The 24361-nt window shown below is 46.0% G+C and overlaps 1 protein-coding gene and 1 pseudogene across 1 annotated transcript in view; one reads left to right on the top strand and one right to left on the bottom strand.

Moving 5' to 3' along the window:
- Positions 1-418: 418 nt before the first annotated feature.
- On the bottom strand, positions 419-2082 carry LOC101123721 (anamorsin-like; annotated as a pseudogene).
- A 12756-nt stretch (positions 2083-14838) lies between these two features.
- The window catches only part of ANP32A (acidic nuclear phosphoprotein 32 family member A), a 41889-nt gene continuing 32366 nt past the window's right edge, over positions 14839-24361 (top strand). Inside the window, exon 1 of the mRNA XM_004056396.5 lies at positions 14839-15056. Within this exon, the coding sequence (XP_004056444.4) occupies positions 15003-15056 (54 nt within the window). The 5' untranslated portion in view covers positions 14839-15002. The remainder of the gene's footprint in view (positions 15057-24361) is intronic.

Genomic DNA, 24361 nt, shown 5'->3' with positions numbered 1-24361 from the left:
AACTCTTGTATCTGAATCATCTCTGGGTCTGCTTCTTTTACTATTTTATCTCCTGATTGGTTGTTTCTTCCTTTTTCTTTTTTTGTTGCATGTTCAGTGACTTTTTTTTGTATGCTGTATATAGTGGTTAATACAGTGGATGGGCTCTAGATGATATTCTTCTGAATGTTGAATCTTGTTCTAGCAGCAAGTGTCTATTTAAATTTAGCCCTCACATGACATAATTGACACATCTTTTATCTGAGAATTACAAAATTTGATCATGATCATATTGTAGCCTCTCAAAGTGCTCTAGAAATTGTCAGTGGTTTACATGAAGTGGCCATGGGTGTCCGGAGAACCCTGAAACTGTATCAAATTTGTACATATTTCCAAACATTTTTATTTTATTTATTTTCAAGATATGCAGCAAGTTTAATACCTGAAGGTTAACAGAAATGGCAACAGGACACAGATGCAATGCTACAGTAAAATGGGGCTGGGGGTAGAAGGGGGCAGAGGGACACTGGATATCATCACGCCAACCAGTGAATGACTCCTCTGGTGCCCTGAGGTCATGAGACACTTGACCGTGTCACGAAGTATGGAGTAAACTAACAACTCTGAAAGACAAGTAGCTGGTAGCATTGCTGAGATTAGACTAGGGGCCAGGGCCTGGAGCTTTGTCACAGAGTGTTGATGCTCAAGGATGCCTGGGCTCAAGAGTGTTTTGGTCAGCATTTTAACATGAGGAGAAGGGCTTCTTCAGGACATACTCCCTTCTCTTAACATGAGTTGAAGAAACCCATCCCATTCTGGATAATGGGGCCCCATAATACCTTGGTCTTTTGATATACACAACACACCACTGTGCCCCCCCCAGCCAGCTTCAATCTGTCTGCTAAGCACCCACTTTGCAAATGGATCTCAGAGAGAAGAAATCCAGAGGAGGTGGGAGGAGCACTGTGGTGGGATTTGAGGAACAGGAGTTGGCCAAAGGAGCAGATGTGTCCCATGTCGGGTCCCTCCTAGGCATGGTAAAGACTGCTATTGCTCAGAAGCACCTTTTCCCCAGGTTTGAAGGCTGGTATCCCAAGGTAGGGGCAGCTGGCACAGTGGAAACTATTGCCCAGATAGCAGTTTCCACAAGCTGACTTGGGTTGGGAGCTCATCTGCTCCCTTGACTTCTCTTTTTCCAGTTCTTCGGCAAGCCCACGGGTGCAGCTCTGGCAGGTCTTCCTCTTTTTCCCTTCCCCACAAGGAGCAGCCTGCAGGGAAGTCGGATCTGGCTTCTTCAAATCTTCTGGATCCAGCAGCTCCTCTGAGTCAATGAGATCCATGCTGTCATCCTCCATATCATTGGCTGAGAGGGTCCACAGCTTGGCAGCAGCAGGGTACCCAGCAGGCTTCACTGAAGGAGATGACTTCTTGGTGATGGAAAGCTTAAGCTGACTAGAAGAACTCACTTCAAAGTTTTTTTTTTTTTTTTTTTTTGCTTGTGATCTGAACAAAGAGCAGGCTGTCACTTTCATGACCCAGGTGTTCTTGAACAGACTGTACCTCCTCAGGGCTTAAGGGCTCCCATGGCAGCTCTTTCACTTCCACAAGACCAGAAGCAGTCAGGGCTGAACACAGCTTGCTGTCTTCGCTTTGCTGTTGTTATCTACAGCTGTATCTACTGGTTCTTTCAGAAAAAGACATCCACTAGGCCGAAGGATCCGGGCGATTTCAGCCAAAATCTCAGCACTCAGTAGAGCGGTGCTTCCCAGGACTAAGCCCAACAAAATAATGTCAAAGCTGGATTATTTGTGGGCAGACTGCAACAGCTGGTTGTTTTCCACAGACACGTGGCCCTCATTGCCAGTTAACACTTGAAGCTTATCCACCAGATCTTTCAGAGCCTGCACTGGGGATGACTTATCCCAGACCACTGCCACAAACTGGCCAGCAGAGATCCCAAAATCTGCCATTCCTGCAGTGCAGTGCTGATGGACCTAAAAACTGCCGCCTGGGCTCGCTCCCAGCTTCTCCTCAGCCATCGACCCCATGCAAACATTTTCAAAATGAAAGGCACTCTCGTGTTCTCCTCCCTCTGTGCACGTTGCTGTTGGTGTGTGACAAGGCATCTAAAGATGTTTCTGGGTTTTTTTTTTTTTTTTGGTAAGGTGGTGTTAACTATATGGTTATTGGCTAGAAATTCTAAGTTATCAATTGTGTGTGTGTGTGTGTGTGTGTGTATATATATATATATATTTGTAAAAAGAACAAAACAAACAAGACGAACTCGGATGCTCCTTGCTTGGCATCGAGGCTGTGGAGAAGATGCCTTTTGGAGGGGCGATAGCTCAGGACCTGCACTGTGAGGCTGGGCCTGTTGACTCTGCAGTGGCATCCATTTAGCTTCAGGTTGTCTTGTTTCTGTATATAATGACAGCATTCTGCTGCCATCTTAGCCGTGGACAAAGGGGGATCAGCTGGCATGAGAAGTTTTTTTGTTTTGTTTTGTTTTGTTTCAGTTAAGTGGGGTAGTTTTTAAACTGTTTGTTTTTAAACAAACTATAGAACTCTTCATTGTCAGCAAAGCGAAGAGCCACTGTATCAATGAAAGTTCAAGAACCTTCTGTACTTAAACACAGTTTGCTATTTTGTTATTTTTTGCTTAGAATGTTGAAATGTTTTTGAAGTTAAATAAAGAGTATTACATTTAAAAAATAGATAAATAATAAACAAATAAATGTAGCCCTCACTCCTACTGTGTAACACTGGTCATTCATGGTCCATAATCCTAGGATGTGGGCTTTCTAGAGTCTCCATGAATACCTAGACATCCACGAAGGTTTACACATTCTACATTAGAATGAGCCTAACCTCTTGCATATCCACATTATTGTGCAGCCTCTGAAATCTCTGTTCAGCTCTCAGCCTCCCAAAAACTATTATCTGCTAGACATTCTGAAGTCTTGCCCTGCAAATACAGATCTTAACAGTGGGCTGAATAGCTGAGGGAAATTTTAATGCAATTTTTCAGGGCTCCTTTTCTGTAGCTCCTGCCTCTAAGTGACCTTGCCCTCCAAACCCAGCTGTGTTAGAAGGCCTGAGCTCCGATCTTTGTTTCTTCTGCCCAGAGACACTGCCGCTCTCTCTTTGGGCTCCATCTCTCTGTGCTGGGACGAATGTGAGGTTGGCCACGTGCTTCCCTTTTCTGAAGGATAATAATCCAGTGACGCATGTTGTCATTTTACGTAATGTGTCTAGCTTCTATTGTTGTTTACATCAGAAAGGTGAGTCCAGTACCAGCTACTCAATCGTGACTAGAACTGGATGTCAAGAAATTTATTTTTTAAAAGGAATAAATTTAAAAAACCATTATGTTTTTCCCATCTCTAGTTGTAGTGCATGGCTACACATAAAAAGCCTCTTACCACATGCTCTGACTAAAATTCAGATTACAAATTGTATTTTCCTGGACAGTGCTAAGAGCCGAGAAAAGTTCTATATTTTTATAGGGTTCTGTCTCTTATTTTCATACCTTCCATAAAACACTTAATAACAGCTGGGCACGGTGGCTCACACTGGTAATCTCAGCATTTTGGGAGGCCAAGGTGGGTGGATCACCTGAGGTTGAAAGTTCGAGACCAGCCTGACCAATATGGTGAAACTCCGTCTCTACTAAAAAATGCAAAAAAATGGCCGGGCGTGGTGGGTCACGTCTGTAATTCTAGCACTTTGGGAGGCCAAGGCAGGTGGATCACCTGAGGTCAGGAGTTTGAGACCAGCCTGGCCAACATGGCAAAACCCCATGTCTACTAAAAAAATACAAAAATTAGCCAGGTGTGGTGGCGGGCACCTGTAATCCCAGCTACTCAGGAGGCTGAGGCAGGAGAATCACTTGAACCCAGGAGGCGGAGGTTGCAATGAGCCGAGATCGTGCCATTGCACTCCAGCCTGAGTGACAAGAGCAAAACCCCGTCTCAAAAAAACAAAAAACAAACCCAAAAACGATTAATAACAAGATAGAATATATTTGACCTAATCTTTGTGGACTTTTCTATTATTCATATAAGTGGAATAAAACTTTAAAATTTACATATTGATTATTTTTTTTGAGACATTTGGCTCTTGTCGCCCAGGCTGGAGTACAGTGGCGTGATCTCAGCTCACTGCAACCTCCAGCTCCAGGGTTCGAGCGATTCTCCTGCCTCAGCCTCCCGAGTAGCTGGGATTACAGGTGTGCGCCACCATGCCCAGCTAATTTTTATATTTTTAGTCGAGACAGTGTTTCACCATGTTGGCCAGGCTGGTCTTGAACTCCTGACCTCAGGTGATCTGCCTGCCTCAGCCTCCCAAGTGCTGGGACTACAGGCGTGAGCCATGGTGCTTGGCCAATATTGATTTTCATAATAATAGAACACTACAGAAATAAATATTTCTTAGGTCAAAGACAGAACATGGAAGTACAAGTGCTCTGATTTCCTTCAAAAGTGAAATAAGAGGGAAATAGATGAGTTTTGTCACCCCATTTTTTCTCGCTTTTTGATGAATACAAAATCTAAAGGAATAAAAGCTGTGCCCAAGTACCTTCACTAAAAATGGCTTGTACACAAAATTAGATCAGAGTTAGGAAGATCTGTAATTGCTATTTCTCCTACACATTGTCTTTTAAGACAATTCAATTCCTGGTTAGCCACCTAAAATAAAAGACAATTCCTGGGTAGGAGCCTAAAATACAATGTTTATAGTAGAAAAGCTTCTGTGTTATGATCATGGAAACTGGAATTTAGTTTTGTTTCCCTCATTTTGGAAAGAATAAAGAAGTTACTTAGCAATCTCTGTTTCCCCAATACCCTATTGTTATTTACTTGACATTGAAGATTAAAGTTATTTAAACATTTCAAAGATACTTTTTAAAGTCTGGAGTTCACTATGTCTAAAGTATTCATTAAGTCATTAAATATATATTCAACATTTAATGTTCAAATAATGGAGGGGTAATAAAAATGAATCAAACATTTTTCTTATCTTTAAGGATTTATTGTAATTTTGTGGGAGAGGTAAATAAGCACAGCATGTGGAAGAAAGCAGCCACTTGCTATACTTTACCATGTTATGCAAGTTCAAGGAGAGGAAGGCTCTTGTTTGTGTGGGTAAAATGGATCATCAAAGGTTTCAAAGGAGGCAATGATATCAAATGTGGTCTTAAATTTTGGGTAGAATTTTTCGTGGTGGGGAAAAAAGGATAGACTGTACAGGTGCAAGAACTGCATAGTCAAAGATAGAAAAGAAAAAGGAATAATAGAAGGTCTAATTTGCCTGGAAATTAGAGATAACACTGGAAGGTAGTATGAGGCCTTCTTTGGGGAGTTTTAATGCCAGGTGGGAGAAAGCAGGCCACAGGGAACCAGAGAGGCTGTTGTTGACCGGAGGAGCACTGGAACTGGAACTCAGAAACATTCATCTGGCCACAAAACCACATCAAGACCTCAGGGCCAGTGCTGATCTAGACAAGAGTTTCCAACTACTCAATCTTGAACAAGGTAGTGAATTCTCATAAAATTAAATTCAATGTAGAGGAGTGTCCTATATTCTAAAGCTGAGTCCTCCCTACATTGCCATTTTAAAAATAGTCTATAGAACAATAAAAGATAAGTTTTTTAAAGAATGTCTTTATCTGGCAAAATTAAAAGTTGGGAATTCTGTGTTGGTCCTAAACCCTTTTTTGAAACGTTATTGGTGAGAAAACCCAAAGCCTGGGAACTCTTAGCACACGGTGCCAATTTAGACATGAGAAAGGGTGGGGCGAGCTTGCTTGGATAGAGTGGTGAAAAAGTGGGGCTGATAGGAGGAAAGGTAGTTGGAAACTTAGAGGACGAGTTAACCATTTGGTTATGGGAGTCAACAGAGGACAATTCCAAGGGTACCATTAATCAAAACAGGAGAGCCGGAAGGATAAAGGTAGTTTGGTGGAGGCAGAGTAGGCAGAGGCTGGCAAGGAAGAGATTCGTTTTGGAAATGTCATGTGGTTTGTTCCTGTAAGATAGCTATTTGGAAATGTCCAATGAGCAAATAAAATGTCAGTCTGCAGCTTGGGAGGGGAGGACTACTTATTGATGAAACAACAGGCATTTATTTTATACTTACTATGAGCCAAGCACTAAGTTTGGGGGAAAGAGACATATTTGCATGTTATTCCATAGACTCCCTTGCACTGATCTTTTCTTCATTAAGTACTTGTTAATATAATCCTTTTATCTGTTTTATGGTGCTTTGAACATGTAAGCCAAGATACAATGGAAATACAATATTCACATTTACACTTGGTCTACAAATGAATAGAAAACTAAGACTGAAAAAAACCTTTATTATTGTATTAGTTACTAGCATAGGCTACAGTAACAAACGGATACAAGCATATAATGGCACAGCCCCATAAAAGTTTCTTAGTCACAATTTCTCTCTTGGTGGGCAAGTAAATAGGTTGCTGAAATGACTCTTAAGAGACATTTCAGCCTGAGAGGGGGTCCACCTCATAAACACAAGGCTTCCACTGCATCTCAGTCAGTATGCAGTGGCACTTTCAAGCCTTTAAGTGGCAGCATCACTTCCACTTATAATCAACAAGCTAGAACCCAGACACATGGCCCCATCTAACTGCAAGGGCCATCTAGGAAACATAGTCAAGCTTTGTGTTCAAGGAGAAGAGGAAATGGATTTTGTTGAACAATGAGCAGACTGCCATAATTTTCATTAAATCATCTGAGAAAAAAAAGCTAACTTATAGGAAATAAAACACTGGGTCATGAAGAACACTTAGTGTACCAATGAACAGAATCTTTAGCACTGCTTCTCTGGAAAGAAGTAATTGGCACTTATAAGGAACTTCTATTCATGTAACAGTTAAACCATGTTTTATTAGAAACAAAACAGCTGAATTCCAATATTGTTCAGAGTCCTTGCAAGGGTATCATTTGTTTTTTCTAGCTGAATAGTAATCTAAGCTAACTGACCTGAAATGATGGGAAAGAAGACAATATTCCAGTATTAATATGTTTTCTACAAGCACATCGATAACCTTCCTCTTTGTTCCCAGGAATATAGGCCTCTTCAATGTGTTTGTGGTTTTTGCATTCGTTTCACCATCAGCATTTTTTCTTCACAATTGTCCTTCAATGACTGCATCCGGTTATGAACTCTTAGTTAGCCTGTGATCACCTGCCTACTTCCAGATTTTGACTAAATTCTCCAACCCTTCATGTCAGTTCTTAACTTGAGCCTGAATTGTGCTCAGAGTGGCAGACAGAAACCCATTAGCAGTAATCCATCACTGCTCAAGATCTTTTATCATTTGATATCTAGAGATATCTGCATTTATTTATGAAATATGTCGATTATCCCTTAGAACTAAATTCCTTGTAATTTAAATCAAATATCTCTACTAGGGACATTTCCTTTCCAAATCTTAAGATTATCACCAGTTCTGCTGTGGTAGAGTCTTCTTTTTTTTTTTTTTTTTTTTTGAGACGGAGTCTAACTCTGTCACCCAGGCTGGAGTGCAGTGGCACCATCTTGGCTAGTTGCAACCTCCACTTCCCAGGTTCAAGCGATCCTCCTGCCTCAGCCTCCCAAGTAGATGGGATTACAGGCGTGTGCCACCACACTGAGCTAACTTTTGTATTTTTAGTAGAGTTGGGGTTTCACCATGTTGGCCAGGCTGGTCTTGAACTCCTGACCTCAACTGATCTGCCCACCTTGGTCTCAAAAAGTGCTGGGATTACAGGTGTGAGCCACGGTGCCCAGCCGAGGAAGTCTTATTGACATCAGCAGTGATACATTGTTTCTTCTGGCTTCAAATTTGGAAAGGGAAGCATTTGAAAAGAAACTGGGATTTCAGATATTACCTCTGCTTTACATTGATCCTAAATAGGTGGTACGGTCTCTTGCTGGTAAGTAGTAGGGAGGAAGAGGGGAGATACTATGGGAGTAACATGGCTCATCAGGAAACCTTCACAGCATTATTTTGTTAGAACATGTTCGTGGATTTTTGGTTTTGGTCACCTAGCACCAGAACACTTTGTTTAGGCAGAGTCCTAAAATAGGCAGGAGGCAGGGTCACACATCCCACTGTGGAAGCTAAAGCAGGAAGATAATCTTTTTTCTCTGACAGCTGGGGCATCTGCAAATGTTCTTGCCAAGGGCTTTGAACCTCGAGGGAGTGACATAAAAAGGCAGGATGCTGAGATCATTGTAGGTATGGTGGGATTCACAGCGCATAGCAGAGATGACTTCTGAGGTGTAAGGTCCTCTGAAGAGTTTACCTAGGGCAGGGACCATCTTGGCTATGCTCCAAGTTGCCAGCTTCCCTGGCTTCTTCTTTCCTGGACCTTGTTCTTCTTTGGTTCTGTGACAGACTTATAAAAATTGCCTTTTTCTTGTGTTGGTCAAGGTAAATTTCTGTTATCTTCACCAAAAATTCTGACTAGCATAAACATTCCACATATCATCTACACCTATAATTTCCATTAAAATACCTGTTTCATTGCAAAAATTATCAATGGAAAACTTTTTAAATATAGACAAATAAAAGACCCCAAAATCAAAAACCACTATGACCTCATCGCCCATGCACAACCGTTGTAATCAAAGTTTTTAAACATTTTTTGGTACATACTCTCCCAGACATTTTTCCTGGGCATATGAATCTTTTCTGTTTTTTTCTTTTTCATTTTCCCTCTTCCCCTTTCTTTTCTTTCTTTCGCTATTATAAAAATGCTATGATACGATGATCAACATGTCTGTTATACATCTTTGCACACTTGTATCCTGAGTTTGTCTGCTCTTCTGCCTTATCTATAGAATTACTTCTCAACATGAACACAGACATGAGTTGGTCTAGCCTAGTGAAAAATGTTTGTCACACTTACTTGACTTGCCCTCCAATATATATGTAGAAGTGGTAATTCTCATATACAAAGAAGGCATATACAATAATTTCACGTACATTATTGAGTTATAAGACCAATGCAAGGCTGGGCACCATGGCTCATATCTGTAATCCCAGCACTTTGGAAGGCCCAGGCAGGAGGATCGCTTGAGCCCAGGAGCTTGAGACTAGCCTGGCCAACATGGTGAGACCTCATCTCTATAAAAATTTAAAAATTAGCCAGGTGTGGTGGTGCATGCCTGTGACCCCAGTTACTTGGGAGGCTGAGGCAGGAGGACTGCTTTAGCCCAAGAGGTCAAGGCTGCAGCGAGCCATGATCACAACACTGCACTCCAGCCTGGGTGGCAGTGAGACCCTGTCTCAAAAAGAAACGAAAAAAAAAAAAAAAAAAAGACCAATGCAGCAGAGTAAAACATGTTCCTCCACTGGGTAAAAGTCCTCTAATGCCTATCATGGCTATCTCATTTCGTCATGTACAAATGAATTCAAAGTTTTTATATTATAGTTGCTAGGATCCAGAACTTCCAAAGAAAGTTTAGGGTATACATATACTCGCCTGAAAGAACCCAATATTTCAACTAGAAATACGTTAAAAATTTACTAATTTCTCAGAATGCATTAAATTGATCTCTAATTCAAGAGGTGCTGTAGAAAATTTTTTACAAATAGATAATTACTTAGAGGTACAAATAATAATTGCCATTACAAAGCAGAGAATCTAAGAGGATTTAATTATTGTATACATAATTTTACTATGTATACGAAAGTTATAAATGCCATTTGCAAATGGTAAAAACATTAAAAGTTCTTAAAAAGTCTGATCTCTACCTCATATCTTAATAGATTTTAGTATTCTTTTCTTCATAGAGGTAAACCTCAACTCTAGATGGATTAAAACAAATTAGTGGAATCTAAATTAATTGCATTTCTATTTTTCAACCAAAATTGCCTTATGTCACTTTGTTCTATAGCTCCTCATTCCATTATTTGTCTTTAAGGCATTTATTTTTTTCCTTCACAGCCATATTTTAATACTAAAAGTAAGAGCTTACAGCTCTGGTTTTCTTCCTGATGAATAGTAAACAAACTTCCCTCATTGCTACTTCAAAACTGTCTTTAATAAATATATTTAAGAAACCGATTCACAAAATTTCTAGAGACTTCCAAACAAGTGTGCAAGTGATTTTTTTTTTTTTTTTTTTTTGGGATGGAGTTTCACTCTTGTTGCCCAGGCTGGAGTGCAATGGCGCGATTTTGGCACATGACATCCTCTGCCTCCTGGGTTCAAGTAAGTCTCCCGCCTCTGCCTCCCGAGTAGCTGGGATTACAGGCACGTGCCACCAAGCCCGGCTTTTTTTTTTTTTTTTTTTTTGTATTTTTAGTAGAGATGGCATTTCACCATGTTGGCCAGGCTGGTCTCGAACTCCTGACTTCAGGTGATCCACCCGCCTTGGCCTCCCAAAGTGCTGGGATTACAGGCGTGAGCCACCATACCTGGCCTTTTTTTTTTTTTTTTTTTTTTTTTGAGACGGAGTCTCGCTCTGTCGCCCAGGCTGGAGTGCAATGGAGTGCAGTGCTCTGCTCACTGCAAGCTCCGCCTTCCGGGTTCACGCCATTCTCCTGCCTCAGCCTCCCGAGTAGCTGGGACTACAGGCGTGCGCCACCTCACCCGGCTAATTTTTTGTATTTTTAATAGAGACGGGGTTTCACCGTTAGCCAGGATGGTCTCAATCTCCTGACCACGTGATCTGCCCACCTCAGCCTCCCAAAGTGCTGGGATTACAGGCATGAGCCACCACCCCCGGCCTTTTTTTTTTTTTTTAATGAGACAGTATCTGGCTATGTTGCCCAGGCTGGAGTGCCGAGGCGTGATCTCTGCTCACTGCAATCTCCACCTCCCGGGCTCAAGGGATCCTCCCACCTCAGCCTCTATTGTAGCTGGGACCACAGGTGCACGCCACCATGCCAGGCTAATTTTTTTTTTTTTTTCATTTTTGGTAAAGATGGGGTTTCACCATGTTGCCCAGGCTGGTCTCAAACTCCTGAGCTCAAGCTATCTGCCTGCAGCTTCCCAAAGTGCTGGGATTACAGGCGTGAGCCACTGCACCTGAGCCTTTTTTTCCTTTTTAAAAGAAACCAACCATCTTTAAGCGGTTTTTAAGATTTTTACTGTTTTTTGTTTTTAGAGAAACAGGTCTTGCTATGTTGTCCAAGCTGTTCTTGAACTCTTGGGCTCAAGTGATCCTTTCACTTCAGCCTCCCAAGTAGCTGGGCCTACAGGGGAACATCACCATGCCTGGCTTATTAATTTCACTTTAAAAGTCACATATATGACAGTTTTCATCCAACAGGGCTTTTTCTCCCTGACCAATCCATTAATAAGGTAACTGTCCAATCATTAAAAAAAAATTCTTTTTCTAAATTATCCAATAATTAAGCAAAAGAAAATAAGGAATATTTAACTTTTTAGATCCCAGGCTTCAACATTATTTGCTATTCAATAAAAATAAATAAAATGTAGTGGTTTTCACATTTGTTACCACAGATTTCAAAAGAATAATCTACATTCCTAAAAACTATTTACATATACAAACAAAAAAGACCATAATTAAGCTGGAGTTTTTCCATGTCATTGTCTTTGGGGTCCAAGCAGCAGAACCATGATGTAGGTAAGAGAGTACTATGGCCGATTGCCAGTGATGTGATTCAAGCTCAAGAACAAAAAGTTGAGCTGTGGGTATATTAGCTTGACTCATAAAAAGGATGCTAACCAAAGGGTCTCCATCTTTAGAGACCAAACAAGGGCAAATGTGCTATTGGTGCAAAAGTAATTGTGGTTTTGCCTTTTTTTAAAAAAATGGTAATTACTTTTGCACCAACCTAATAAAATGGCAATAGTAACGATATGGTTATTTGTAAAACAGTACTCTCCTACACATTTCAAAAGAGCCTAAGGACACTCATTGTTCATGTCTTTGAGAACAAAATAGGCTGCTCATTTATTTGGAATGGTTCTTGATGGAGGATATTCTGGAAGGCGGGAAGATCTTTCCTTCCTGGGCCATCTATCTCTCTAGGGGGTTAAACTTTGAATTGTATCTCATTTATTCTTCTCAGTGTGACTCAAACCTAGTTTCAGAGGTTAGAGACTCTACATCTTTCAAACACAATTCCTGTTGTAGAATTACTCCGTAGATAGGAACTCTTACCTGTTCCCAACTCCGTTTCAAAATTCAGCCAAGATTCCTTGATATGGGATTTCTTTCTGTATTTTCTGAAATGCAGTGCCACTTAGAACACTTATTTACTACTATAATATACAATAAAATGTAATTTAAAAAACAACTTTGTAAAATAAGATATGTAAGAGCAGTGTTTTTTTAATATTTGGTCATGTTGTGTGGGGCAAATACAGCTCAGCTTTGGCTTAGCTATATTCCTTTTTTAATAATAAAAAAGCAAAATCATATGAAAATTTTCTTACAAATAGATCTATTTGTAAAAGCAGAAGAAAATTTATTTCAAGTATGTAAGGAAAACGGAAATTACTCAATTGGTTATACATATACTTTTGGATATTTCAATTTCTGTAACGACTGACATCCAGTGAAGCCTTCTTTCAATCTTCTAACATTAATACAAAAGTCATCAAAATGTATAAATGTAAGATGCTTCTAAAAACAACTGTCACATTTAACGTTTGGATTTAGTAATCAGGCCATGATTTTTTCAATTCTAATTTGTTTCTGTACTTTCTCTTTAATGGGGTAGGGGGTGGGCTTCTAAGTCTTCCTCTTGAGTCTTTGTACAATAAAGTGAGCTATTTGCTTCTATTTAGCAAAGCTGGATGGGGCATATCTCTGCATTTGATTGGTTGGTTTTTAAGGGATTACTCCTCTGGAAAGACACTGTCTCATATTGCATTGCTAGCAGCGTGGTCTTAACTGTGGTTAAACTTTTAAATTGAAGATGAACATTTACCATCAAAGAGAACACAAACTTCAGGACTCCTATGTTACACAGATCATACACACCATATTGACCTGTTTTGATAAGAGTTCTGTTTGAATACAATCCTAAACACCATATCCAGAAATAACAACTGTCTCAATGGCATAAGAAATTTGGGGTTCCTCATGTATTACAAAGAAGCCAATAAAACTTAGAATAAATTCCAACTATACAAATAGGCTTCAATAAGATTAACAAAATCTGAGGATGACAGTCAAGTCAACAAGTTAAATAAATTATACTATTTATACCCAGATGAAATAAAACAATGACTTCTAACTTTTATGTTGCATTTCCCACCTACTCAGAGTAAACATCAGACTTCAAATTCTATTTATCATTTTATCTGAAAGAATTTACTGAGTAAAATCCTTAGTTGCAGGGCTTTACACTTGCAATCCATCAGGTTGCAATATTAAAGTTACTACAGCTTCTTCCCCAGTGTAAGCATTCTATATGTGTTTTATTTACATTGTCACTTTTTATTTCCTCAACTTCATATGTCTAAGAATGAAACTGTATTGCTATTATGCAACAGTATTTTAACTTTGCAACGTACATACTGGCTTATGTCTCCTTTGAACTCCTGTTCCTGAAAAATAAACACATGTATCCAGAAAAACTACCTTGAGGTGTGTGGGGAAGAGTGCAGACACGTAGAAACAAACACTAAAATACAGTCGTGTGGAAAGGTAAGGATGTATCTGTCCTTGTTGACAACAATCCCCGTGGTTTATTAACAGCCACAGGCAGCCAACTTAGTGCCGTAAGTCGGTAACTCAGTGGGCATCAGGGCTTTAAGGTCTCTTAAAACTTAATGTGATTCAAAAATACCCAAGGCAAGCACGCCGAAAAACCTGGAGAAAGTGCTCCAGTTAGAGCCTCCTTGGCAACCCAAACCGAACCAAATGACTCAGGTGGACGATTAGAATAAACCGTGCGCCGTTCTCTTTCACTAGGTCTATAAAGCCCATAAATTATGTTTGGTCCAGAAAACCAGGAGTTATGAGCACCTTCCTTTTCCACCTTTTAATATTCTACATATCTAGCAACAGTTCTTAATCCATGGTCTTCATTCATTTATTGCCTAAACAAGATCTTGGGTGTCTCTTGGTGATCAGTTCTTCCAAGCTGACCTAATATGACAGCAAACTGAAAAGCCTCTTCGTGGGAAGGGTCGCGACCGCGCGGTAAGTCATCCAAAAGTGGAAGCATCTTGCTTTTACTGACTTATGTATACGAGGGTGGCGATGGTGGCGGCCTGACAGGGACGAGGCCGGAGGGGAAGGGGCGCGCGGGCTGGGCAGCCGCGGCTGGGGTGACGGGGGCAGCCACGCTCCCCAGCGCGAGCCGCCGGACCCGGGACCCGACGAGCCCCTCCCGGCATTGCACCCTGATCCCTCTCCTTCTTCCAGGCCTTTCATCTGCCCTCCCGCTGGGCAGCCCGCGGTCCCCGGACCTCAAGCCGCCCGCCTCCTTCCGCAACCCCGTCGCGCTGCCCCGCGAAGCCCTCGGCCGGGCGGGGACCCCGACCCGACCCCTCCGGCCGCGCCCCTCCCCCTCGCAGAACGCACCTGCGGCCCCGCCCCCGGCCGAACTCTGAGGCGGCGGCTGGCTGGCAAGGCCGGGCGGCTCGGCCCTCGAGGCACAGTCACCTTCCCTGCCCCCGCCATTCCGCCCACCCCCCTCACTCAGCCACAGAGCAGCCGCCGCGCTCCTCAGCCGCCCCGAAATCTAAAGGGGTCCGTCTCCGGCACCACAACCAAATGGCCGAGCCTCCCTGGCCGGCTGCGCAGCCCGCCCATTGGTCCCTTCCCCCCCCCGCCGCCACTGCCATTGGCTGTTGCCCGGAGACCCTCGGCGGCGATTGGCTCGGGCCGCTGCCGCTCGTCCGTGGGGCCGCACATCCCGCCTCCACGGCGATCAGGTTAGTGTGCGCCGCGGGTGCTGGGGGCTCGAGAACCGAGCGGAGCTGGTTGAGCCTTCAAAGTCCTAAAACGCGCGGCCGTGGGTTCGGGGTTTATTGATTGAATTCCGCCGGCGCGGGAGCCTCTGCAGAGAGAGAGCGCGAGAGATGGAGATGGGCAGACGGATTCATTTAGAGCTGCGGAACAGGACGCCCTCTGATGTGAGCATTTGCCAAAAATATCTCTGTCGGTCCATTCTCCTACTTTGTGTGTGTGTGTGTGCGCGCTGGGGGGAGGCACTTTTTTTTGGGGGGGGGGCGCCCGGGAGGTGCGGGTTTGGGGGTCGGACTGCAAGCGAATTGGCAAGGCTGGGGGGTTGCAATGCCATCCGAGCATGTTCCGGCTGCCGCCGCCGCTGCCCTTGGTGTGTGACTACCTGTGCGTGTGCTCCCGCGTGTGCGAGTGTGGGTGCGAGAGTGTGCGTGCGAGTGTGCACCCATCGGGGGCCGGCGGGCGCACGCGTTTGGGTCGGAGAGAATGAGGCGAAATCACCCTCGGAGATCGCTGCTCCCGTGACTCCGTCTGGGGGGAAGATTAACGAGGGAGGAGGAGAGGGGCTGCCTCCTGGATTTAACAACAAAAAAAGAGGGTTTTACATTTTATAAATGTATCCCCCCTTCCGCCCCCCTCCCGCGCCTCCCCCCTCCCTTTCTCTCGCTCGCTCGCTCGCACACACAATAAGTTTGGGGCTTCGCGAGTCCGGTTTAGTTTCTGATAAATGTGGGCCGAGGCCCCCGGGGAGAGCGCGTGGGGAGGGGGCTGCAGCGGAGTTGGGAATGGCTGGAGTTTAAAGTGCGTCTTCATTTCTTTGCAGTGATGAGGCGAGAGACGGGGGAGCCATATTTGTAACTTTGTAGTGTTCGTGAACGCGCCCTTTCTCTCCCTCCCTCCCTTTCTCTGCCTCCCTTCCTCTCCTCCTCTTTCTCCCTCACTCTTTCCACCCCACCTTCGGGCCAGATGCTGATGTTTCTTCCTTTCCTTCCGAAGGGAGGATAAATTAGAAGGAGGGGGAGGGATTTTCGAACGTGCTAAGGCACAGATAATCCCCGCGTCTCCCTGCCTCCAGCGATCGCTGGTGCAAGTTGCCCAAAGGCTACGTCCCGGTGCCCCCTCGCCCCAGCTCCTTCCGGCTTCCCCAAGATGCCAGCCTTTGGGCCCTGGTGCCCCCCAGCTCGAACCCCCGGCCCGTCTTTCTCAGGGCTCGGCTCGTCGGCAGCCATTCGGCGCCTGCTTAATAAATGGGCACGGGAAACTTTGTCAGGACGCGAGCTGCCCGGAGCTGGCGCCCGTGGTGGGTACTGGCTGCGTCCACGTTTATGCGGGCATGGCAAACACGCAGCTCTAGGATGGGAGTTTGCCTCCTAGCCGCCGTTATTGATTGGGCAGCGGCGGGAGCACGGCCGGAGGAAACTTACACGGGTGGGAATCGCGAGGCTCGAGCGAAAGCTTACCCCTGAGGAGGGGAAGGTGAGGGTGGGTGACTCGAACGCTGGTTTTTATTTCTGCCTCCCTCTCGCTTTCAAACCTGAGTGTTTTCGGCGAGTTGGCGGCTCTGGGGCGGAGACCCCGGCCAACTCCCCTCTTGGCCCCTTGGGGGGACCGGGGACGCGCTGGCGGGAGGACGCCCCCAGTCTCGGTGGCCCGAGCTCCATGGAGTTGGGAGTTTGGGCAGCACCGTGCGCTGGCCTGTCGCCCCTCTAGCCCGTTAAACCCGAATCCCGGCGAAGGCAGGCCTCGCTTCCTCTTTTCCCTAGTTCCTCCCCCAAACCTGAGTGAGACTTTTGAAAACAAGATCCTTTTTGTCTACCCCCTCCCCGCCTTAACGCAGCTGTGGACTGGAGACGTGCGAGTGCCTTATGGCGCGCAGGGCGGGGAGGGGGCGGCCGCGGGAGAGGAGGGGGCGCCGCCGGTGGAGGCCGGAGTTTCCGCGCACTATTTGCGGGCGGTTTGCCTCTCTCCGGCCGCTTTCGTCCCGGCCGGGACCCGGCGCTTAGCGTTTGGGGGCTGGGTGTGGTGATGGGGGAGGGGGCCGGGGCCGCGGTCTTCCCGCGTACTTTCCGGAAGCCCCCTGCGCGGAGGGGGAAGGGCGCCAAGCGCGGGGCCGGGGTCGCCGCGGGTGGGTGCGGGGGCGCGGCTGGCCTGGCGAACCCGACCGACGCTGCCGGCCCCCCGGGAGCAAGCAGGAAAGCGGGTCGAACCGGCTCTTTAAACTTCCCCGAGTGTGTGTGTGTGTGTGTTGGGGAGGGGAGCGCACCGCGCCGTACTGGGAGCGATTTCTCACGCTTCGCCCCCTCGCCTCCCAGCCTCGCGGCCCACACGCCTGCCCCCTGCCTGGAGGCGGGGTGGGGCGCGGGTGGCGGAGGAGGGGGCACTTTCTGCACATTTGCGGGGGAGGGGGAGAAAGCTAGCGAAAGAGGGACAAAAGGGTTGGGGGAGGAGGAACTGTATTTTTTTAAACGTTCTTAAGACAAATGGCTCCCGGAGCGCGCCCCCTGCGCCCCTCCCCGCCGCGCTGCCCCTGGGCCCCCCACACACCCACCTTCGGCACCTCTCCCAACTGGGCTCCGGGAGCTGGTGGCCATGCCGCGACGCCGAAATAGGACGAGCAGCCATGTTTCCCGGGGCTTGCGCCGCACGCCCCGCCCCTCCTCCCCGGCGCGGGGCGCGGGGCGCGGGGCTCGGAATGCGGGCTCTGGGCTCCATGTGGCGCGGGGCGCTGGCAGGCGGGCGGCGGGGGTGCAGTACGCGCGGGGCCGGCCTTGTGGCTTTCTAGGCTGGTTTTGAGTTCCAGGTGTTTTATTTATTTATTTTTATTTATTTATTTTTTTTAACGGCTAGGCCCAGCCGGGGCTGAGCCCGAAGGGCGCCGAGGCGTTACTGGGGGGCAGGAGCCGCCGCCAGGGCCCTGCGCGCCTGTGGCACGACTGCCGGGCGCCGGGCTGCCATTTTGTCACCGTGGCTGTTGTCGCTGTGGGGGGCGGGGGGAGCGGAGTCTTGCGCCATCACCCCGACGGCCTCCCGCGCGGAGGAGGCAGGGGGAGCCGGCTTTGGGGACCCCCAGTTGTGCTATGAGCCCCGATGGGGGTTTCCGCCCCGCGCCAACGGCCTGAGGCTGTGCTGGAGCGTCACGGCGGCCGCGGCGCCGGGAGGACGACGATCCTCTGTGCAAATGCCCCCCCACGCGCTCCCTGCCTCCCCCGCCCTCCTCTCCGGGGTTTCGCCGTTCCTCCTGCAGGCGCTCAGACGTAGTTAAATGTGGCCTTAAGGACTAACCGATCGCTCTGGTGTTTGCTCTTTCGGCGGAAGTGATAGAGTAAGGGGAACATTAAACATGAGGTTCTTTTGGCGGGGGTGAGGGGTGTCGCGCACGCGACTCTAGTGGCCCTGACTGAAGCCAAGGACAGCAGCCTGTTCCCCGGGAGGGAAGAGTTGTCGATCCATTGGGGAAACGCCCTCCCGGGCTGGGCTCTCCGGGAAGGTAGGTCGAGCTCCGTGTTTCAGGTGGATGTTGCAGCGCCCTGCAGGCTAGGGGAACCCTCCTCCTCGGTCTAAACCTGCTCCTTCCCCCTTTTATTTTTGCCTGGGAGAAGGCAGCTACAATAGTAATGAGATCCTAAAGCGAAAGAGAGGGATGAAGGTTTGCTTTTGAAAAAAGTAAACCGCCTTTTTCTGGATGTTGACTTAGGAGCCAGGCAATTAGTCGCGTCGGGTCCTCCGATGCTGGCATCTCTGAGAATTTTAAAAAGCCGATATAGGTGCTGGTTAAGCACCTCTCGAGCTGAACTCTGGTATCTGTGCAGAGACTAACTTTCATGGCAGTGTCCAGCAGAGGCTGCCTTGGAAGCCAGCTTTTACTTTGACCTTTGGAATACATCGCATGATGTTTTCCAGGCTGACTTACTGCCTAATTGGGTTCAAGTAGCGTGATATTAACTACAGTTTATGCAAGCCAACCAGGAACTCGCAGGCAGAAAATTGAGCCTGAGTTCCCCTATGGTCATAGTCAGTTGAGTTCTGCTGCTGATAGTAGTTTCGAGTCTGAGGGGCTCCATGATGAAGATGGGCTTAGGAATTACACAGACCTGGGTTTGAATTCCTCCTGCCACAAGGAGGTAGGATACGTTTACCTGCCCTTGTGACCTTGGGCTGGTGAGCTTAACCTACCTTTTTGAAGCTTTGTTTCTTTACCTGTAAAACGGAATAATCCCATTTAATCAGTAAATGATGACAAAATTGGTTTGATATGGCCCTCAGTATATGCTGTCCATATGACAGTGTTAGTCTCGGAGACATATCAGGGTGCTTCCAGGCATTACTTTGAGCTCCTCCATGGTTTAGGATAATAACAATATTAGCTAATGCTTACATAGCAACCACGCTGTGTCTGGCACATTTCTTAAGTGGATTACATGTATCAACTAATTTAGTCCCCACAACAGCACTATGAGGTAGGTATTATTATTATCATCGTCATTGTGCATATGGAAATTGAGGCATACAGGGGTTATCATGTGACCAGTGAGTGGCAGAACCAGCATTCAAACTCAGCCAGTCTGCATACTCAACCTCTAGACTCTACTGCCTCCTTTGAAACACCCTTTTTTTCTTAAGATACTGTAAGGAAGACCTTTTTCTTCTCCAGCTTTGGAGTGGTGCCACCGTAGAAAGAGAATGAGTTTTCTATTATTGAAGATGCTGAAATGAAGAGTGGATAGCATCCTGGTTGAAGATATTAGAGGACCAGGAGGTTCAGGACCAGGGGCTGTGGATTATCATTTTATGAAGCCTTGCACTGAGTTTGCTTTAGCACATCACAGTGGGTTAGGTTGAAGTGGATCTGGCCTTTAAGGTGCTGGGGGACACATTTTGAGTAAGGAGAAGACAAGCAGGAGCTGCTCAGGCAGTCTGCATCTGCAGCCAAAAAAAACAACATAACTGGCATGTCTTTAGTATCTGGGACATAGTATACTCATAGCACCTCATGGATCATCTCACTTAATCATCCCAGCAACTCTTTAAGGGTAGGCCAAGCAGTGCAATGCCACCCCTGTTGTGAGGATGAATCATCTGATTTTTGGAGAGGTTGAGCAACTGGTAGGTGGCACAGCCGGGTTCTCGCACTGCAAAACCACAGGCCCCTTTGGTGGACAGAGATTCCGAGGATTGGATAGTCCATTGGGTCCATGGCCCATTACCAGAATCACGTGAGAGGCATGTAAAATGCAGATTCCTGGGCTCCACCCCAATCACAGGAGTACCACAGCAATCACCAAACTATAACTGAGCTCCCAATTTTTGTACAGTCATGAGCTAAGAATTATTTGTACATATAAACGTTGCAGTCAATTTGATGGTATGGAACACTCTTTGAATCCCAATGACTTGAAATGTTATTCCCCCAAAAAATAAGAAATCCACTTGTCTCGTTAGCAGATCTCGTTACAAAAAAAAAAAAAAATTGTACTCAATATATTCTGAACTTTATCAGTAAAAGAATTGTGGAAATGTGTTAGATTTTTCTCTTGTTATAAAAGTCCCTATGTAGTGTTCTTAATTTTGGCTCTTGATAAAGTTTACTATCTGCCCCCTTTGCAGAAGAGGTTTGCTGAAAAGGTGGTTCAGTAGATGGGAGGGTGGGCCCCTGGGATCTAGTGTTTTGCTTTGTTTAAGCAAATGGCAAGCCATATATTTGGGTGGTACTCTCAGGGTCTTTTTAAGTCCTTTTATGTGTTCTGTGCCCTTTAAGTAATTGGTGCCTAGTGGAAATCAGCCTCAACCCAGGAACCTCCATAGGAAGAGAAATTATCCTTGTTACTGGTTTAGTATGAAGCACTTCTCGTCTAGAGTTCTGTATAGCCAACTGAAATTCTTCGTTGTGTACTCAGAACATGTCAAAGCCTTCTGTGTATCTTGTAGTGGAATGGTCACTATTAGGTTCTAGATGTCATCTCAGAGATAGAAAGAGCTTTGGGTTGCAACGGTTAGAGCTTTGAGGCTTGAACCAAAGGTGGGGCAGCTGTGCACCCAGTGGCTGACATCAGCCTTTCAGAGCCCAGATCTTTGAAAATGACAGATAATCCTGGAATCTCTAGTTTTTGGCCTGCTGCTTTTCTACCATGTGTGTTTCCTGGGGAAAGAACCAGCAGCATAGTGGCTTTGAGTTTCAGAAGTTTTTCCCTCTAGCGTCTTGTGCCTGAGCTAATGAACGGAAGGAATGGTTATAAAATTGGCCAGGTCAAGGGGAGGAGGAGATAAATTCAAGGGGACAAATCCTAGTCCCCATAACAGCAGCCTGTGTTATGACAGCACACCACAGCCCCAATTCTCTCCTCTCTCCTGCTGCTGCTGCACCACCAGCCTCTCAAGGTGGCTTACTCTAGACTTACACAGTTGGCCATCTTTCTTTTTTTTTTTTCTTTCCCCATAGCAGTATGAGACTTGTTTCCTTTTTTATTTATTTATTTTATAATTTTTGTAGAGACGGGGTTTTGCCATGTTGCCCAGGCTGGTCTCAAACTCCTGGACTCAAGTGATCTGCCCACCTTGGCATCCCAAAGCGCTGGGATTACAGGTGTGAGCCAGCGTGCCTGGCCCCCTTCTTCAATACCATTGGAAAGACATCTGCTTGAGCTTTCAGAGCTGTCCATCCCAGAGCTTGGGTCCAAATTAATTACATCACATTGAAATAAAAAACTTCCTGGAGGCCGGGCGCGGTGGCTCACGCCTGTAATCCCAGCACTTTGGGAGGCCGAGGCGGGTGGATCACGAGGTCAGGAGATCAAGACCATCCTGGCTAACACGGTGAAACCCTGTCTCTAGTAAAAATACAAAAAATTAGCCGGGCATAGTGGCGGGTGCCTGTGGTCCCAGCTATTCGGGAGGCTGAGGCAGGAGAATGCCGTGAACCCGGGAGGCGGAACTTGCAGTGAGCAGAGATCGCGCCACTGCACTCTGGCCTGGGGGACAGAGCGAGACTCCGTCTCAAAAAAAAAAAAAAAAAAAAAAAACTTCCTGGAAATTGTGTAGGATACTCTTCAGACATCTCATGCCTTCTCTATTTTGGTGCAGTCACTTAGGAAAGGAGCAGGGAGCTTGTTGGTGATTGGGCCCTGGCCCAATGAACGTGGCCCAATTGTCTGGCCTGAATTCTAACTTAGTTTAAGAGGAGGCTCATAGCTCTGGTGTCTAGAGAGGCATTCCTTTAGAAATGTTTGCCACCAGCATCCCTCCTTTTTGTTTTGGCAGTCCATCCCTTGCTCTAGCTAGTTCTCTGGTCTCCTAGGAACTACCCTCTCCCAGTCCCCCAGCACCACTGCCTTCAAGTAGAGAAACATGGACCTGACTCTGAATCTTCTATAGCTTTGAAATAGAATTATACAACAAATGATAAATACCCAACAATGATGTTTTCATTAAAGAGATGGAGTCTGGCAGGGACAGAGATTTGTGAAGGCATGTGTTATTCAGAACTTCTCATTTAATAAAATTTGTTGAAACTAGATGAGCAAAGCACCATGGCCCTGAGCCACCTTCTCAGACATGGAAGCAGCCTCCTTGTCTAGAACTAGTTGTCCTGATGATATACAGACTCTAAGGAAGATAAAAGTCCCTTTATTCTACCACACCAAGCCCTGTCCTGGGCCTGCTGGGCCACACCCTGCAACCCAGTGCTTTCCCTCAGATTTATTTTGTTTTAGCTCCACAGCTGCCCCCTGAATTCATTCAGCTACTGTTTCCTTTACCAAAACTTGCTCCAGGCAGCAGATCTAAAAGATCAGCTTACTTACTACTCCACTGTTATTTACTCTAACGTGGATTAAAGTCAGCACTGTTTTTCCCAGAGGTATTTCCATTTGGAGATTCTGGTTTGGTGAGGAAATTACCAGAGAACTATTAAAGACTTGGATGCTCTTCTCAGCTTTGCTGTTAAGTAGGTTGGACAAGTTGTTTGGCTTCTTTGAGCCTCTGTTTTCTCCATTCTAAAATTCTAAAATGGGAGTGTTGAATTAGATCAGTGGCTTTCGAACTTTCTGCTCCTAATAGTAAGAAATACATTTTACACCACTACCTGGTATGTACACGCATTCCTGTGTTTTGTGAAAAACCAACACCATGCTCCTCCCTTACTACATGTAAAACACTTTTATTCATTAAAAAGAAAACTGACTGGCTTGGACCTACAAATTAGTTTCATTATTTTTTAATGTTTGAAAGCCATTAAAAGATGAGTATTAAGGTTTCTTTATACTCAATACTTGTAGTTTTGTTTGGGGGAATGAGAGGATGCCCTTGGTAACTTTATGAGGCCTCTCCACTGAAGGTCAATCATGACTTCTGTTTTAAACCAGCCCATCCCATCTTCTCCAGCTGCTCTCCTTATGTCTTGCTTCTCTCCCCTCCAACCTTCTCAGCATAAGGACTCAGTCCTAGGCTCCTACCCCAGACGGGTGCCTTCCAACGTTCCTGGTGCCAGTGGCCCCCCATCAGCCATGTTCCCCCAACCCCTTCTCCACACTCTTGTCACCCAGGGCCCCATCCTTCAGTGCATTGCACACTTTGCATTGCTGGGTCAGGGAAGATTGTGGAGAGAGGACAGTGCACCTGGTTTCCCCCACATAGACTGCGTGGGGGTATGTTCTGCCTCCGCCACTTCCAACTGTGGCACTTGGGCACGCCCCTCTCAGGGCACCTTCCCTTTTTGTCTCTGCAAAATGAGGTTGTAATAGTGCCTGCCTCACTGTCTGGCACACAGTAAGCTCTCAAGAAATGTTAGCTGTTGTTGCCGTTAGAACACCATAGCTAGAATACCATACCTGGCATTCACTTAAAAAGAAAAAAAAAAACCAACTTAGGGCCAGGTGCAGTGGCTCACGCCTGTACTTCCAGCACTTTGGGAGGCCAAGACAGGCAGATCACCTGAGGCCAGGAGTTCAAGAACAGGCTGGCCTTGTCTCTACTAAAAATACAAAAAAAAAAAAAATCAGCCGGGTGTGGTGGCAGGTGCCTGTAATTCCAGCTACTCTGGAGGCTGAGGCAGGAGAATCGCTTGAACCTGGGAGACGGAGGTTGCAGTGTGAGCCGATATCGTGCCACTGCATTCCAGCCTGGGCAACGAGAGCGAAACTCGGTCTCAAAAAAACCCAACTTACATTATCCGCAGACACATTACATACAAAAGTAACCATTTTCTTTCAATGGGAAAGGAGGTTTAGAAGCTAGAGATTCAAAGTTACCAGGAGTTACTTTTTCCCACTAGGAATTCACTGCAGTCCTGACATTGGACTCTAGGTAGTTTCTACTGAGGGTAAGTGACTCGTCCCTCTTCTGGGCAACTCTTTTTCTTACTGCCCTCAGCAGCTATTTCAGGCCTGCACCCCTTCCCTCCCAGCCAGGACGTCCTCTTCACAGAAAATGGAAACCTCCTGGTTTCTTAAGTAGTTGTGAGGCTGAACCTGCCTTAATCCCT

The sequence above is a fragment of the Gorilla gorilla genome, chromosome 16 (assembly GCF_029281585.2).
Source record: "Gorilla gorilla gorilla isolate KB3781 chromosome 16, NHGRI_mGorGor1-v2.1_pri, whole genome shotgun sequence".
Lineage (NCBI taxonomy): Eukaryota > Metazoa > Chordata > Mammalia > Primates > Hominidae > Gorilla > Gorilla gorilla.
The sequence above is the reverse complement of the archived record's forward strand: the minus strand, read 5'-3'. Positions and strand labels throughout refer to the sequence as shown.